The sequence below is a fragment of the Cyanistes caeruleus genome, chromosome 2 (assembly GCF_971803275.1).
Source record: "Cyanistes caeruleus chromosome 2, bCyaCae1.hap1.1, whole genome shotgun sequence".
Lineage (NCBI taxonomy): Eukaryota > Metazoa > Chordata > Aves > Passeriformes > Paridae > Cyanistes > Cyanistes caeruleus.
The window spans coordinates 83,904,348-83,919,255 of record NC_141702.1 but is presented as its reverse complement, the minus strand read 5'-3'; the positions used below and the strand labels follow the sequence as shown (position 1 = coordinate 83,919,255).

The 14,908-nt window shown below is 33.0% G+C and overlaps 1 protein-coding gene across 7 annotated transcripts in view; it reads right to left on the bottom strand.

Moving 5' to 3' along the window:
* DNAH8 (dynein axonemal heavy chain 8) overlaps positions 1-14,908 on the bottom strand; it is a 126,586-nt gene that overhangs the window by 72,180 nt on the left and 39,498 nt on the right. For all 7 annotated transcript variants that reach the window (XR_015283599.1, XM_086878340.1, XM_023924402.2 and 4 more), the window contains 13 exons: positions 12,690-12,925; positions 10,489-10,593; positions 9,398-9,511; positions 8,738-8,800; positions 7,650-7,750; positions 6,648-6,785; positions 3,825-4,065; positions 2,657-2,856; positions 2,141-2,294; positions 1,885-2,048; positions 1,622-1,724; positions 961-1,065; positions 510-671 (listed from right to left, as the gene is read on the bottom strand). Coding sequence is in view for 6 of the 7 variants with exons in the window: in XM_086878340.1 (XP_086734466.1) it covers positions 510-671; positions 961-1,065; positions 1,622-1,724; positions 1,885-2,048; positions 2,141-2,294; positions 2,657-2,856; positions 3,825-4,065; positions 6,648-6,785; positions 7,650-7,750; positions 8,738-8,800; positions 9,398-9,511; positions 10,489-10,593; positions 12,690-12,925 (1,886 nt within the window). In the remaining variant the exon portion in view is untranslated. The remainder of the gene's footprint in view (positions 1-509; positions 672-960; positions 1,066-1,621; positions 1,725-1,884; positions 2,049-2,140; positions 2,295-2,656; positions 2,857-3,824; positions 4,066-6,647; positions 6,786-7,649; positions 7,751-8,737; positions 8,801-9,397; positions 9,512-10,488; positions 10,594-12,689; positions 12,926-14,908) is intronic.

Sequence of the window (14,908 nt, the reverse complement as noted above, 5' to 3'; positions counted from 1 at the left end):
CAGGATGGGAAGCAGCTCATTAATTTTTAATGAAATTTATGAATTATCAGTAAGATGGATGAGTTTCTAGAATCCTTCAACATAGCCTTGTACTAGGACTGTATTATCATAGTGACAAATACACGAACTATGAGGTAAATCCTGTAAATTATGAGACAAATAATCATCATCATAGCTCTTGCAATCTTAATTTAGGAGAGAAATCGATCTGCACATGCAATTTTACTTGCAGTTGAAAGAGATTCAAAATCCATTACAGAAAATAAAAGCTCTATTTTATATTCTCCAAGAGAACTAAAAAAAAATATAAAAAAACAAACCAAAAAAAATGCTGTATACTGGGTCTCAAAATCAAAGTGGTTTAGGATTACCTTCTAGTGACCAAATCCATCCCCTTGCTTCCTCTATGAAAACTTCCTCATACTAGCGATCCCATGTGCTCTTTACCTTCCACCTGCCCTCAGATACAACCCAGACTGCACACCCACGTCCACATCTCGTATTCTTACCTGTGCTGGGAATTGATTAAGAAAATTCAACAACTGATATCCTGGGTCACTAATTTGGTAAAATGCTGCCCTAATTATGCCATGCAATGACTTCTGCTGCATTTGCAATAAAATCTTCAGCCAAATTTCTACTGGTCCTTTTGCAACCACTGGAGTGTCCAACTGTAAAATTAATGAAAGTAAATGTATAAAGTAGAACATATTTATCAACCTTCTGTTCAAGAATATGAGTTACTATATAGTTATTCAATTTCTATTCACAACAGCTACAGATTTTACTTCAATTAATATCCAAACAACTTCTTTAATGAAGACATATTCTAGTCTTGTTAACAACAATCCTTGAAATATTTATCTTTAATTAACAATAATTCATCTTACTACATCTTATATGTTCAATAATAGAATTATTTATCTATTACTGTTTCCGGAAAAAAAATCATATAATTACTGGAATTTTTTCTCCTTCTCTTGATATGACTGCCAGTATGCGATCATAATCCTTTGGGTGAAACTCTACTTCATTTATGTTGTCAGATATGGAAGTCAGATGTGGCTGTAAGGATAATTCAGGAATCATTCAATATAAATATTTAGCATTAGCAAACAGAAAAAAAAAATCTCAAATAAGGTTATCCAGCAAAATTCATCTGAACCTACAGATGAATTTCTGGCCATTTGTAGGTAACAATTACAGAAATTGTTGCATAGAATTTTATCTCTGTCTACTGTATTTTTACAGTTTTCCAAGATGATCTAGCAGAGATCAACTGGCTTATCTCAATCAACCCTCAGTAACAATCCAGACTAACTGGAAGAACTTTGCAACATGCAAAGCAGGAAAGCCTCACAGGGTTCTTTTATTAGTTTAGTTGGGAAAGAAGCCACCAGCAAATCACTTGATCAAACCATGTTCTAGTGTTCTGAATTCTGAATTCAGAAGATTGTTTTGAATTACAGGTAACAAAATTTCACATTCTGTTAAAGAATGGAGAGCAAGAAAAACAATTTTTTTCAATGAAACTTTATAAAAAAAAATTCGCATCCCATTTTATTAGATACTTCTATGTATTCTAATTTTTTTATATAAGTAGAAAAAAATAAGTTCATACCTGGATTGTATGTGAATCACTTGCTTGTCCAAGAATTTCAACAAGTGCAGGATCAGAAATAAAAAAGAATCTTGGAAACAGCAGTCTTTTCTTCTCTAAATATCTTTAAAATTGAACAAGATGGTTTTTAACTATTTTTTTAACTATTAAACTATTCCAGGTTGTATTTTTTTCTATATAGGGGTGTAAGTAAGACTGAAATACAATAAATGTTTCATACAAATTATTTACAATACAGTAAAGCAGTAAAAGTCAATTCATACCCTGTAAGTGATTTCTGACATACTTCCAACTGTTCATGTAAATGAGGAAGAAGTTGCTCCATAGTATCATCTCCAACACAGCAGGCAACTACATTTGCATTTTCATGAGCTCGTTGCATTATTTTTACCCATGATTTGTCAATATTCTGAAAACGCTTTGCTTCCTATATGTAGGAAAACCAAAGTATAATCTGTTGAAAATTATTGCACAGAAAGCTTTTGGTACACAATATTAGGCAAGCATTGTAAAGTTTACCTGGGGTAACTCTTTTGCAATATCTCCTGCTACAAAAACAGCTTCAAGATAGATCCATAGGTTCTGCACAACCAGCCATTCTTCAATTATGTGTGAAGAGTTGCTTAGTTTATAAACCCAGCTCTGAATTTGCTTTTTAAATGCCGTATTGTATCTAAAAGTGGAGAGGAACATAAACTATTTAATTCTAAATAAAGCTATTATAAAATGATGACTTAAAATGATGAAAAAAAAACCCCAAGCCTAGAACAAACTAACTTGTTTCACATAGAACAAGAACAACATTATGGAAAGATTTTAGCAGCTTGTTTACATTCAAATATATTGAGACGAAAGTTGTCTCAATTGAATGTGCATGGAAGTCTTTCTCATAAGGATGTTTTTCATTAGGCCTTGCAATATTTTGTTTCATTAAAAAATATTTAATTCAAATTTACTGCTAATTCAGCTCAATAATAGTATTGTTACTATCGCAGTGTATTTCTGAAAATGCCATACATGAGCAATGCCAAGTACCTATTGGACAGTAGAGAATCCAGAACCATTAAACTGTCCTCCATCAATATCATAATTTCTGCTGATTCAATTCCCTTTAACAGTAACTCTCCTCTTGATTTGAACTGTGCAAAGCTCAGACTTTGGGCTCCCCAGGTTTCAGCTACTTGAGACAGTTTGGCTTCTATGTCCTTTTCCTTCATAGCAGAAATGCATATATCCTGCAAAGAAAGAACCACTTTTTAGACTCTCCAATCTTGTGAAATTAATTTCCTAATACTGCATATCCAGTCATAGAATATTAAAAAATGCAGATATCACACTACAAATGTTACTCACTCAAATTACTTGTATGGATAACTGAAAAAAGCACTTTTGGAAATGGATGAATATGTATTTTCTGTGGTGTCATATTTTGTTATTTCTGTGTAAAAAGATTTTTGGATCACAACTTCTACAAGGCTGAGGAGGGGTAGTGATTAGACTCCTCATCAGATGAACTCTGACTCTTACCACACTTCAGTTTATAGAAATACAGAATCTAAGAATAGTTTAAGTTTGGAAAGGTCAAGTCCAACATTCTATTCAAATCAGAACTTAATTCAAAATTAAGCAGATCACCTTGGAATGCTTCCATATAAATCAGCTATAGATATAATAAGTTTTTGCATATGTATTTACCATAAGAAACATGGAAACCCCACTGAGTTCTCACAAATTATATGGGGTGTTTTTTTTAAGTTGTGTGATTCAAAACAAGCCATAATAATCTGGAAAAAGTCTTAATATTAAATATTATTAAGCATGAAGTCCTCATCTAAAATTTCAGATTTATCTACAAAACTATAAAGCAACCACAGAGGTAAAAAATCAGGTGACCATTACCATTTAAAGTTTCGTCTGAGGATTCTTGCTTCAAAAAAGCTAAGAAAACCATAAAAAATAATGGTAGGAGGATTGTGAAGAGATTATCTAAAAATAAGGGTCTAGAGATTCCAGCTGCTACCTCTATATTTGTTCACATAGATAAGATCTTCTAAATAAAACACCTATTGTTCTAAACCAGTGTGGTCTGATTGAGAGTCAAGGACTTAAATGAAGTAATTATTTTTAAAGAGTAACCATTCTATAAACAATCACATTATTTTTGCTGACAATATAAAATTAACAAGGAGGGGGAAAACCCTACCTCAATATCTTCTTTATTTTTAAGAATTGGTGCTTCCATGATGTTTCGAAGGCAAAAGGTCTCAGATTCTACATCAAATAGATGTCCTGTTGTTTCAGAAATACGATCCCAGTGTCTTTGCTTCATTGCTTTGTCAGACATCATTTCCAGCAAAGAACAACACTCAATAAAATCCTCAATTCTTTTCTTGAGATCTGAAAATGCTTGCCAGTGGTGGAGGCCTTTAGGTAGTCTACGGCACCTGTATTTAAATTAAAGTGATACAGTAGTAAATGCCCTTCCTGTCACAACAGAATTGTTTAAACAAAAGTTTATAAAGTGGATTGTATTAAGGTCAATATTTTCTAGGTCTACTAGCCTACCTGTTTCAGAAAAACTGATACAAATGCCCTACTTAAAAATCATATTATTTAATAGTCTCAAACACTGATATTTTCCCTGTAAATAAAAAAAATAAAAAATACCATAGTTTCCATTAAAACATAGTTATCTCTTGCTTTAAACTCATCAGAAACTCTTTTTTGGAAAAGAAAAAACAAAGAAAAAAATAGTTAATTAAGTTATTTTTCACATATAAAATCCTTGTACAAGTATAATATTTACTTCAGTTTAATACACATGGCATTTATTACTATACCAATTCAGAGACAGACATAAAAGTGAGATAAATATGACTGCCTCCTCCACTTTTGGTTAGTGGTTCTGAAACCATTTACTAATGAGAACTGTATATTTCTAATGTGGAAAAAAGCCTGAGAACAAATAAATATCTGCCACTTTGACCACACTTTCAAAGAGCCAACACACCAAAAACAGAGCAGGTGACCTACCACAGGAATGCCTTGTTGCATATGGTAAAGTATATCCATATCAGGAAAAACAATAAATCCTTGGTTTTGCATCCTTTATCACTTATTTCTCTACCTCCCATTGGTATGATTTCATATTCCCAGTAATCAAGAACAATACAGCATATGGCTTAGAGCTATGTCAGTGCTGGGTGGTTGTCAGTATGTTCATGTTGGTTAGTTCCCTACTTGATGTCAAACTGGATGTTTAACACTTGCCTGCCTTTCTCTGAGGGAGATAGAATTTTGTGCCCCTTATACTTTTGTGCAAAACTTAAAATCAATGGGCTAATCATCTGTGATAGATTTGCATTTAAGAAACAAAGAGAAACACCTAAGGAAGTTTAGGCTGCTGGAGGCTGATGGGAGTTTTTCTCCTGGCCAATAACTGGCCATTTTTGAGAACTGACAGTAGTTTTGACAATTTAAAGTGAGATCAACCTGTGAACACCACCTCAAGACCTAAGCCCGGGAATTTCTTGCTCTTTTTGGTTTCCAGCTTTGAAAAGTTACAGAATTCCAGCTGGCTCCCGTCCCCTGCCCAGGCCATGCAGCCTGGGTTGGGGCTGGGCTGGGCCTGCTGCGGTCCCCGGGCAGGAGATGGGGCCTGCGGGGCTTCTCCCCAGGCCCAGGCTGGGGCTGGGCTCTGATGTGGCTTCTCAGAAAGCTTCCAGGGTGGCTGAAGCTTTTCCCAGGGGGGCCCCAGCTCTAAGTGCTGTGAGCTGAAACCTGGCACCATGAACACCTGTGGCTTGAGCAAGATTTTAACCCTATTACCACCCAGATGAGACTTGCAAATTTAATCCTTTTTCCAGGAAGAAAGCAAGAGAGAGAGTGATCAACAGGTAAAGAGACAACATAAACTATCAAAGACAGTGAAGAAAGAAATTATGCTTCAGATGAAGAGAGAAATAAGGTGATGCTTTAATAAGCTTAAATGTTCTTTGGCTAAAACTATGGAGATAGACAATAGTGTTCTGAAAAATCTCCTTTAATTCATGCAAAAGTATTTTGAGAGGAATAGAGTATTTCAAAGTGTGGATCTAAGCAAATAGTGAAGTAGTTGTGATCCTATAAAATACTGGAATAAAAAAAAAGAAGTGATAGTTGTTGAAGATTTGTGGCCCTTAAGAAGCAAAGAGAAAACTGTTTCCAGAAATGCTCACAGAGACAGATGAAGAGAACTTCTGCCTTTGAATAACTCATCCTTAAAATGACACCCCTTGACTTATGACCCATAACACACCTCAAAGTGGTGTGAAATGAGAGAAGAGAACTGATAACAGAGTTTTCCAGGCAGCTGGCATCAGAGAAATAGAAAACCATGAGAAAATGGTTTTCTTGTGACAAACTCCATAAATTGACAGATTTTCTCTACAAAAACTGATAAAAAGACTATAGCAAAGTTGAAACTGTTTTAACCACCAAGTTTTTTTGTCTCTTTGTTGTCATGTGAACAAAGAGAATAGTTAAGTAGTGGTGAAAAAGACTTTCTAGAAGTTTTGTTTGAATTTCTTATTCTTGTAGTTTTGTTAATAAACTTCATTTATTCCCTTTAAGTTTTAAGCCTGTTGTGCTCTTCTTCTAATCCATATCTCACAGCAAAAAATGAGTAAGTTTCCTAGTGATTTTTTAGCTAATGCTTTAAAACCACAACATCATCCCAGTTGAAGAACTTAGCTTTCACAAATAAAATTTCAGTCCTCCTAACCTTTTGGTTGGTTTACCAACCAAATTTACCAACCAATGAGCTCAGCACTTCAACTGATTGTATGCACTTCAGTTATCAAAGCTACAGGTAAAAGGCTGCTTAACTAGAAGTATGATGTTATTTTATTCCTTCTTGAATAATCTTATTGTTTATGATAAACCTTATTCATGGAGGTTTTGATAAATGTATCAATGGCTTTGCTGAACTCTATCTTAATAAACTAAATCTTAATGCATTTAACAGCTATTCATACCTTAAACATACCTGGTTTGAAAATCCGTAAGTTCAGTACTGATTTTTTCAATATCTATCTCTGTCCAAAGTATGTCATAGTAACCATTGATAGTACTTATTACAGTATCATATAATCCATACAATTTCTGAAGCAAGCTTAACTCCTTCCTGGGAATAAAGAAGCAATTATGCCAATAATTTCAAACAGCTCTCTGGATATCTCATAATTAAATACATGATATATGAAATAATAATACAAAAAATAGAGGGAGACATTTAGAGTATGTTTCTTAATGTAGAAAAGAATACGTCATCAAAAAAGAATCCACAAAAAAGAGCAGATGGTTGGTGCTAAAAGTATTTGGAGGAAGTTTTGCTTCTGTCTAGTTCCCCAAAATCCTCATTAGTCCAAAAGAAACCTAGGTTATATGCCCTAAGCTGGCTCTGCAGTGCAGAGCAGAGCATGGCAGGAAGAAAAAAACTGTCAATTTACTTAGAAACACTTTCTGAATCTGAACTAAACTCTGATCTAAAACCAAACAGTGAGATCCTCCTCTGGTGTGAATAATCATCAAACATTGAAATGGCCGGCACAAAAACTTTAGAATCTGATCATCATTTGTACAGCTGCTTAAAAAATTCAGACCTTCATAAAAGCTGTAGTTAAATTCTTCTTATATCACAATAGAATGACCTTTCCTTACATTTTCTTCTTCACTTTCTACCATATCTTAATATATAAATGCATGTTTTTAATTTATGTCCAGAACAGGGCATATTGCTTCTTTATATCATATTTATACACAGTAAAATCATCTGGTATCATTCTGTTACAATAATAAATATTATTTTTTTAATTAACAAATTAATAAAAACTTTTACAATTTTATTTATTTATCTATTTATTTTTTATTTATTATATTCAAGGCAATGGAAAACTTGCATATTGTAAAATTTCTGTCTTTGGTGTAAGCCTAAGACTTTTTAACATATTTAGTAACATAATGAAGGTAGCCATATTTCCACAATTACCTGACTTTATGCAAAATGTCATACTCTGTGACAGGCAATCCAAACAACCGTTCACCAGATGAGTACGTGATAAACTTTCTCCACAGCTCATCAAAGTTAGCCTGATTAAGTTGTGTTTCATATAGATCAAATGAAAATATAAGTTTATATGTTTTAACTTAAATTTGTCTAAAAATAAATCATTAAACAGTTTCAAAATTTCATTCAGTCTATTAGAAGTATATATAAAATATCTGAAAATATTTTTGATCTAAACAAATATATAGCTTGAAGAAAAACACCAGAGTGCTAAATAACACAATTACTTTTAAAGTGTAACTGCTGTCCAAAGGATATAATCACCATAGAAAAATGGAAAGGAGAATGATTTTCACAATTAGTATCCAAAAGTACAGAGCATTCTCTTGTTAGAGAGAAAATAAGAAACACAAATAATGTTTCAAAATAAAAAACACACCAAATTTAACCAGAATAATTCAATTTTCAGTACATATTAGATGTATTAGAAAGATTAAGCACCTTCTCCTAGTCACACAGTGCTTTTCACAAACTCAGAATTTACTTTATACAATCTATACAATATGTTAGACTCACAAAATTACTATTCAATTTAGTATAAATTATTAGGACCTACTGTTCAATTTACTAAACTTGCAGGAAAAAGAAGAAGGGTTAAAACTAGAGAAAATACTGCTCCTAGACTTATAAATTAAGGTTCATAACAAATAACAAGTTGAAAGACAATTATCTAATAAAAATGTGATCTTTAAAAGATTAGAAGATAGGCTCATGATTGCATGGTAACCTGGCTTCTTTTCAGATATAATCAAGGTGTCATAATTGACTCTTCCCTTTTCTAGTGCTTTTATCACTTCAAGTTAATAATTTCTGCTCACAAAATATGAAGAGAGAAGAAAGGTTACAGATCAATCAATCAATCCTTCCACATTAGGAAAGAATTGCATGAGAGAAATTACAGATAACATAATATTATATGGAACATCGAAATTACAATTTGGTAAACTTGTTATTATAAGCAAGTGCAGATTTAATGAATTAGCTGCAAATTCAGCAGTTTATTTTCTTACCTGAAAGATCTGCAGCCTCTTACTGGCTTCCTGAGGTGGAATGCTTGGAACCATAGGCCCTTCCTTTCAAATAAGCAGTTAACAAAAAAGTAATATTAATTCCCAGAGTGACAGAAGGCCACTCTATATTTACAGATCATTACAGAAGACATATTTTTGTTAGTCAAACTCCAATCAAGTTATGTAGCTTTGTAATTCAATACTTACAATGGTAAATCTAAGAAGAGGTAACTTTTATGGAATTGAAAATTTCTTACCTTAATTAGACTTAATAAGATTAGTCTCTACCTTTTCATACTTCCTTATTTTGCTGAAAATAACAAAACCCAGACAGTGATCCTTTCGAATGCTAATGTGTGTGCAAAGATACCACAACATGTACTACAGTTTCTAAATTAATTTGTATTTTATAATTACTTCATTACAACTTTCATTACAAGTTGTATCACCAGTGCTTCTTTTCTTTCTTTATAGAGTTATGTGCACTACTACTTCTTCACACTGAAAAGTTTGACCTACGGGTGATGACTACCTAACAACTATGGCACCGAACATCAGTAGCTAAGCAGTATAAAATTCTAGCATGCAACTCCTGCAAAGAAAAAACATTGAAATACTGAGTACAAACAAGCCCTCCCTGCCACTACTAAATTCATTTACCGTTTCATATGCTGTTTCAAAGTGTGATACATCCTCCTGAAAAACTGCAACTGCTTCTAGCAAATCACTCTTAAATTTGGGCTGAACTTCAACCAACTCATCTTGAACTGCAATCTGAAATGGAAAATATTAAAATTAATTAATTCTCTAAGGATCAGGAGCAGATATTTGAGTTAGATATAAATCAAAATTATGAATAAAACATCTTAAATTTTTGAACAGAAATTGATTATTTGAAGCTAAATAGGTTTTTTCCCCTTTTATGGTGCTATATGTTCAATTTTTGAGAGGAAAGGTGGAGGAAAAAACCAAACCACCTCAACCAAAACCATAACAAAATCTAGCATTGGCCTTTAAAAGAATGTGTTTCATTACAAGGAGGTGGTGGAACAAGATCCTATTCTCTTTCTTTTCTCTCCCCAAAAAACCTCAAAACTCAATGTAATAGAGTCATCTTCCTCACAAAGGACTTCACCTTCTCTTTAATAAATTTTATTTTCTTTGATCAATATTTTAAGAGAAATAACCAAGAGCTGCACAAAAATATAAAACATACTCTTGAATCCTTTCCTGAGTGATTAACTTGTGGAACAGGATGTAATTTAATTGATTAATTGATATCTGCATATTTCCATCTAGCCACATCAATTACATAAAATACTCAATAAACCTGGAGTTTTTGAGGGATATAAGGCTGTCCTAAATAATAAAGGTAATAAAAGTGGTGGTGTCCAACCACCACTTAGATGTAAGGGCACTGGCAGATGCGCTTCTTAGAAAAATGTAACTTAAGGGTAATAAACTCCCTGATCAGACAAGAATGACAAAAAGACCTGGAAATGAAAGAGCATTTTCTTGCAGGTTTTATACATATATTTAAAAGCTACAATAGTATTTAACTATAAAAGTTACCTTTAAAAATGAAATTAGAAAATGAACATACTAAGAGAAGATACAGACACTACTGCACAACTGATGTCAAGAGTGAGAAATCAGAGAGGATGGACAATTGTTCTCACACCCTCATTTATAACCTGAAGAAACTCGCATATTTTCCACAAACAGAAAGCAACATAATTTTATATACTCACAGCTTGGTTATTTAATTTATTAAAAGCATATCTCATTGAATCAACACCTTCTGATTCCTCTTTCGTAATTTCCACTTTAAATGCATTTAAAATGCTGTAGGCTTCCTAGATGGAAAAAAACAAAAACAAAAAAACCAACAAAAAAACAACCTTAGGAATATATTTTAAGTTCATTTGAGGAAACATAGATCAAATTTGTAAAAAACATTTCAAAGAGCATATGTTCTTATATTTTAGGCATAACTGTTTGTTGTTTTTTTAATAAGGATGAGGAATGAAGAACTAGGGAACAACAGCAAAAACTATTTCTTCAGACATGTCTTGAATAAAAGACTAGGAAAACAAACAGAAACACCATAGATTTAATATCAGAAAATATAAAATTTTATCATGTCAATGGTATTTTATTCCAATTATCTACCTTCTACCTGAGTACAGATTTTGATGGATTTTCCCGAACTCTGAATAACTGTGCATACTAAGTAACACATCTGTAAATATTTTGCCATATCATCTATAAAACCTTTTTTTGCTAAGTTTGCTGAACTGTCAAATATATGCATATGTATCTGTAATGGAACGAATCTTTCTTATAGTTTGTTCTCATTGGAAATTTTTTTTCATATCTTTTGCTTTATGATCCTCCTCCTACACACACTGCATTATTTAATAGTAAGCTAATTTTCATATTTTATTCATCATTTGCTGGACTCACTCCAGTATGCCCATGTCTGTCTCATAATGGGAAGCCCAGCACTGGACATGGCACTCCAGATAAACCTCATATCCCAGAGCAGAGGGCATCATGTCCCTCAACCTGCTGGCAAAACAACTTGTAAAAGGGACTTTTCTGGCTTATGTTCACTTTGGTGTACTTTCAAAAAATAACTTAGTTTTTTTTACTGCAATGCTGATTTTTACCTAGCCTGCACTGGTGTCTAGGGTTACTCATCCCCTGGAGAAAAAAAATGTAAGGGTGACTTGTTAACATGATTAGCCCTACTGACATTGACAGAACTCATTATATTAAGATAAAAGGAAGTAAATATTTGTGAGATATGTAAAATATAAGTAGTTCGGGAAAGATCATTATCTTAAATATTAATCTCAAAGTGGCAGAAGCACAATAATAATAAAAACGTTAATACTTCATTCTTTTTAAGTACCTTTCATTTATTTACAAAGTTTGCATCATTTCCTACACATGAAAAACCTAGCAAGTAGACAGTGCTGAACTCAGTTCCTCTTGCTTGATTTATTTAACACCTATGAGCATGATTATCGTATCCTGAAGACAGACCAATAACATTTAGTAGATGTGAATATTACTTTAAATGTTTAAATTATTGTTCAAGTTCTTCTATTTGGTGTATGGTTAAGACTTTCTAACATACTTGATACACATGTAGGAAGGCGGCTGTATTCTACAGTTCGCCTCTACATAATTTAATCACAGAACTCATTTTTTTCTTACAAACCACTGCATAAATTGCTAAGACAAAACCCACATTCTTACCATAAAACTAGCAGAAGTGACAACAATTACAAAAACTCCTTTCAAATGTCATAAATCAGTTGTCAAAGAAGAAAATCTCACTATACAGCAAAAAATTTCTCCTTCAAAAGGTGGATGAAAATATAAAGCTAATTTCTTCTATAAAGCTGATTGTTTCAGAGAGTGATAGTAAATACCAAGTACTTATAGAGGTTGTTTTAGCTTCTTTCAGCTTCTTTCTTACAGAAAAAACTAAAAGAATGTTGCCATTTTTTGACAGCATACCATGATGTGTGGATCCATGAATATTCTCTGGCTATATTTCAAGGGGTTAGTTGATCAAGATGTTTGTTTACACACACAGAAAATGTAAGAGGATTAAGGCTAATGAAAAGCAAAAGGAAGCATAGTGCTCCCTTGTCTTGTGTTCTCATCTTTTTTCTACAAGTTGTCTCCTAGATTGTTTCTATATTATTATTTGAAAAATATTTTTATCTGTTTTGTATTAATACAGAATCTATCAAATTATCTGATTCATAATATATAATATAAAAACACCAAAACAATACTTTGTTTCCCATTTTCAGCCTAATTCCTTCAAGACAGTGAACTCATTGTTAGAGTTCAAAGTTCCTTTTATCCTGTGACACTATATGTATTATTAATTATAACAATAATATTTTTCCAATATAAAAAATCATCTTACCTCAATAGGTCCCATAGACATATCTATATCTGATCTCTTTTCTTGAATGGCAGATAAAGCTTCCATTGCTAATCTGACATCATCTAAGTCAGACAGAGGTCGAGACAATTTGCTTATGTGTTCATTTATGAATGACACCAGGTCTAGCAATTTTGTTTTATATTCCTCATTTAAATAACGACAGAGGACCATCTTCCAGGAACTTGCTTCAATTGCTAAAGCTTTTTTCAGTGGTCCTGGTTTAAAAAAACAATAAAATAAAATAAAAAATTACTCAATTCATATCTTAACTTTTTTCTTTAAAAAGCCTGCATCATCACATATGGTTCCTTAACAGCAATTAGAAAACAGCAATTCTATTACAGCATTTTAAAAGTTTCAGAACAATTTCAATTATGATTAAATATATTTCTGTTGTTTTACTGTATATTATGGTATCAGTAAAACATATTGGTAAGCTTACCTAGTGGAGCACATAGAGAAGATGAATAAAGAACAAAATGTCTACTTATTAATGTGGCTTTTCAGAGAACAACTTTGATACACAGTAACCAAATGTATAAAAATCAGTGATATTTAGATGCTTTATACCCATTGAGGAAATGGTATCTTGGGATTTCAAAACTGTGACTTGGAATAGCTCACAGCTAAAACTGTAAGGTGGCACACCATGTTATATGCAATTAATATATAAACACAAACCAATAATGAAGACACAGAAGAGTCAAGAATTCAAATTTATTTTCAGAAAAAAATTGGATTTTATTAGGCAGCATTTTTTACTCTGGTAAAAAAAAAAAAAGCCAAATATACTAACAGCATAAAACATTTCTGCTCACAAAACAAATTTTGTAGCAGTTATAGATTCTCCTTTAATAATGTGTCTATTAACATTAAAGAAATTATTTCTGAAGGCCAGGAATTTTTCAAGAAAATTACCACAGCCTGCCAGAAGTTAAAAATCTGTAAATCATGATAAATCAGTTCCCAAACCTAAACTGAGTCAATGAAACTACCCTCTGTCCCAGATCATAAATGACATTTAATACCTTTATTCTGTAACCTAGAGGACTTGGGTCTCTTTGATGCAGTGGTCACAGATGAGGGAGTACTGTGACCATCAACAAAATCCATGTGCTTTTGGATACACTCTTTCTTACTGCTCTTGGTCACACAATAATAAATAGAATTTTCCAGAGTGGTCTCATTAAGAAGAAACTGCACTCAGGAACTGGATGAGGATGTGCAGTCAGCAGTCTGACATTTTTGATTGTTCATTGAAAGAAATAGGGTTAACACACCACCAAGATCCTGAAATTAACTTCAGTCTTCAAAGCAGACAGTTTCTGCTTCTCTGATGTGCAAAACAAATTTTACAGATTATTTCTTAATCTAATCAAATTAATCTGTCAGAAGAAAAGGACTGCTCATTAAAAATGCAGCCACATCAATATTTGCAACAGAACATATTTACCACTTTTTGCTAGATACCAACCAGAGATTTGGTTCAGAGAAGATGTGTTAGCCTTGCAATAATCCGTGAGGTGGACGGGATAAGTGCCATTGGAATCTTTAGCACAAATACCATAGAACAAACAGCTTAATTCAGAACACAATGTTCTGAGAGCTAGAGATACTAAAAATGGGACTGACTAAGTAGCCATGCCTCCTCCTGAAACAAACATTGAAAGTGAAAAACACATTAATGCTGTAAGTGCTAGTCTTTCACCAGTACCAAAGAAGGTGCTTTATGCTTCCAACACTCTTTATAATCATTGGCTGACCTGGTGGCCAGACAGGAGTACCAAGGATAATCAAATCAGTGTCAATACACATTATTAACTCTTTGGAAAGCTTCCATAACAACTTCACAGTCATGACAGAACTTAGTTTCTACATTTACAAGCAGAGAAGGCAAGGAAAATGGAGGCTTTTTTAAAGTCAGATTTCTTAGAAGGATCTGAGTGAGCCCTGGCTGACAGCCAGTGAGATCTCTTCAGTGATTCCTATTCATATTGAAATACATCTAGATATATTTCAATATATATATATTCATATTTACAAGAATAAACCTGGCTCTCATAGTATCCTTCTGGACAAAGAATACAGCTGGATAAACACATCATGTGAGCAGCTGGCTCACAGGTTGGACACAAAGGATTACAGGGAATGAGGTGACATCAGAGTGGGGACCTGGCACTAGAGAAATTCCGCAAGGC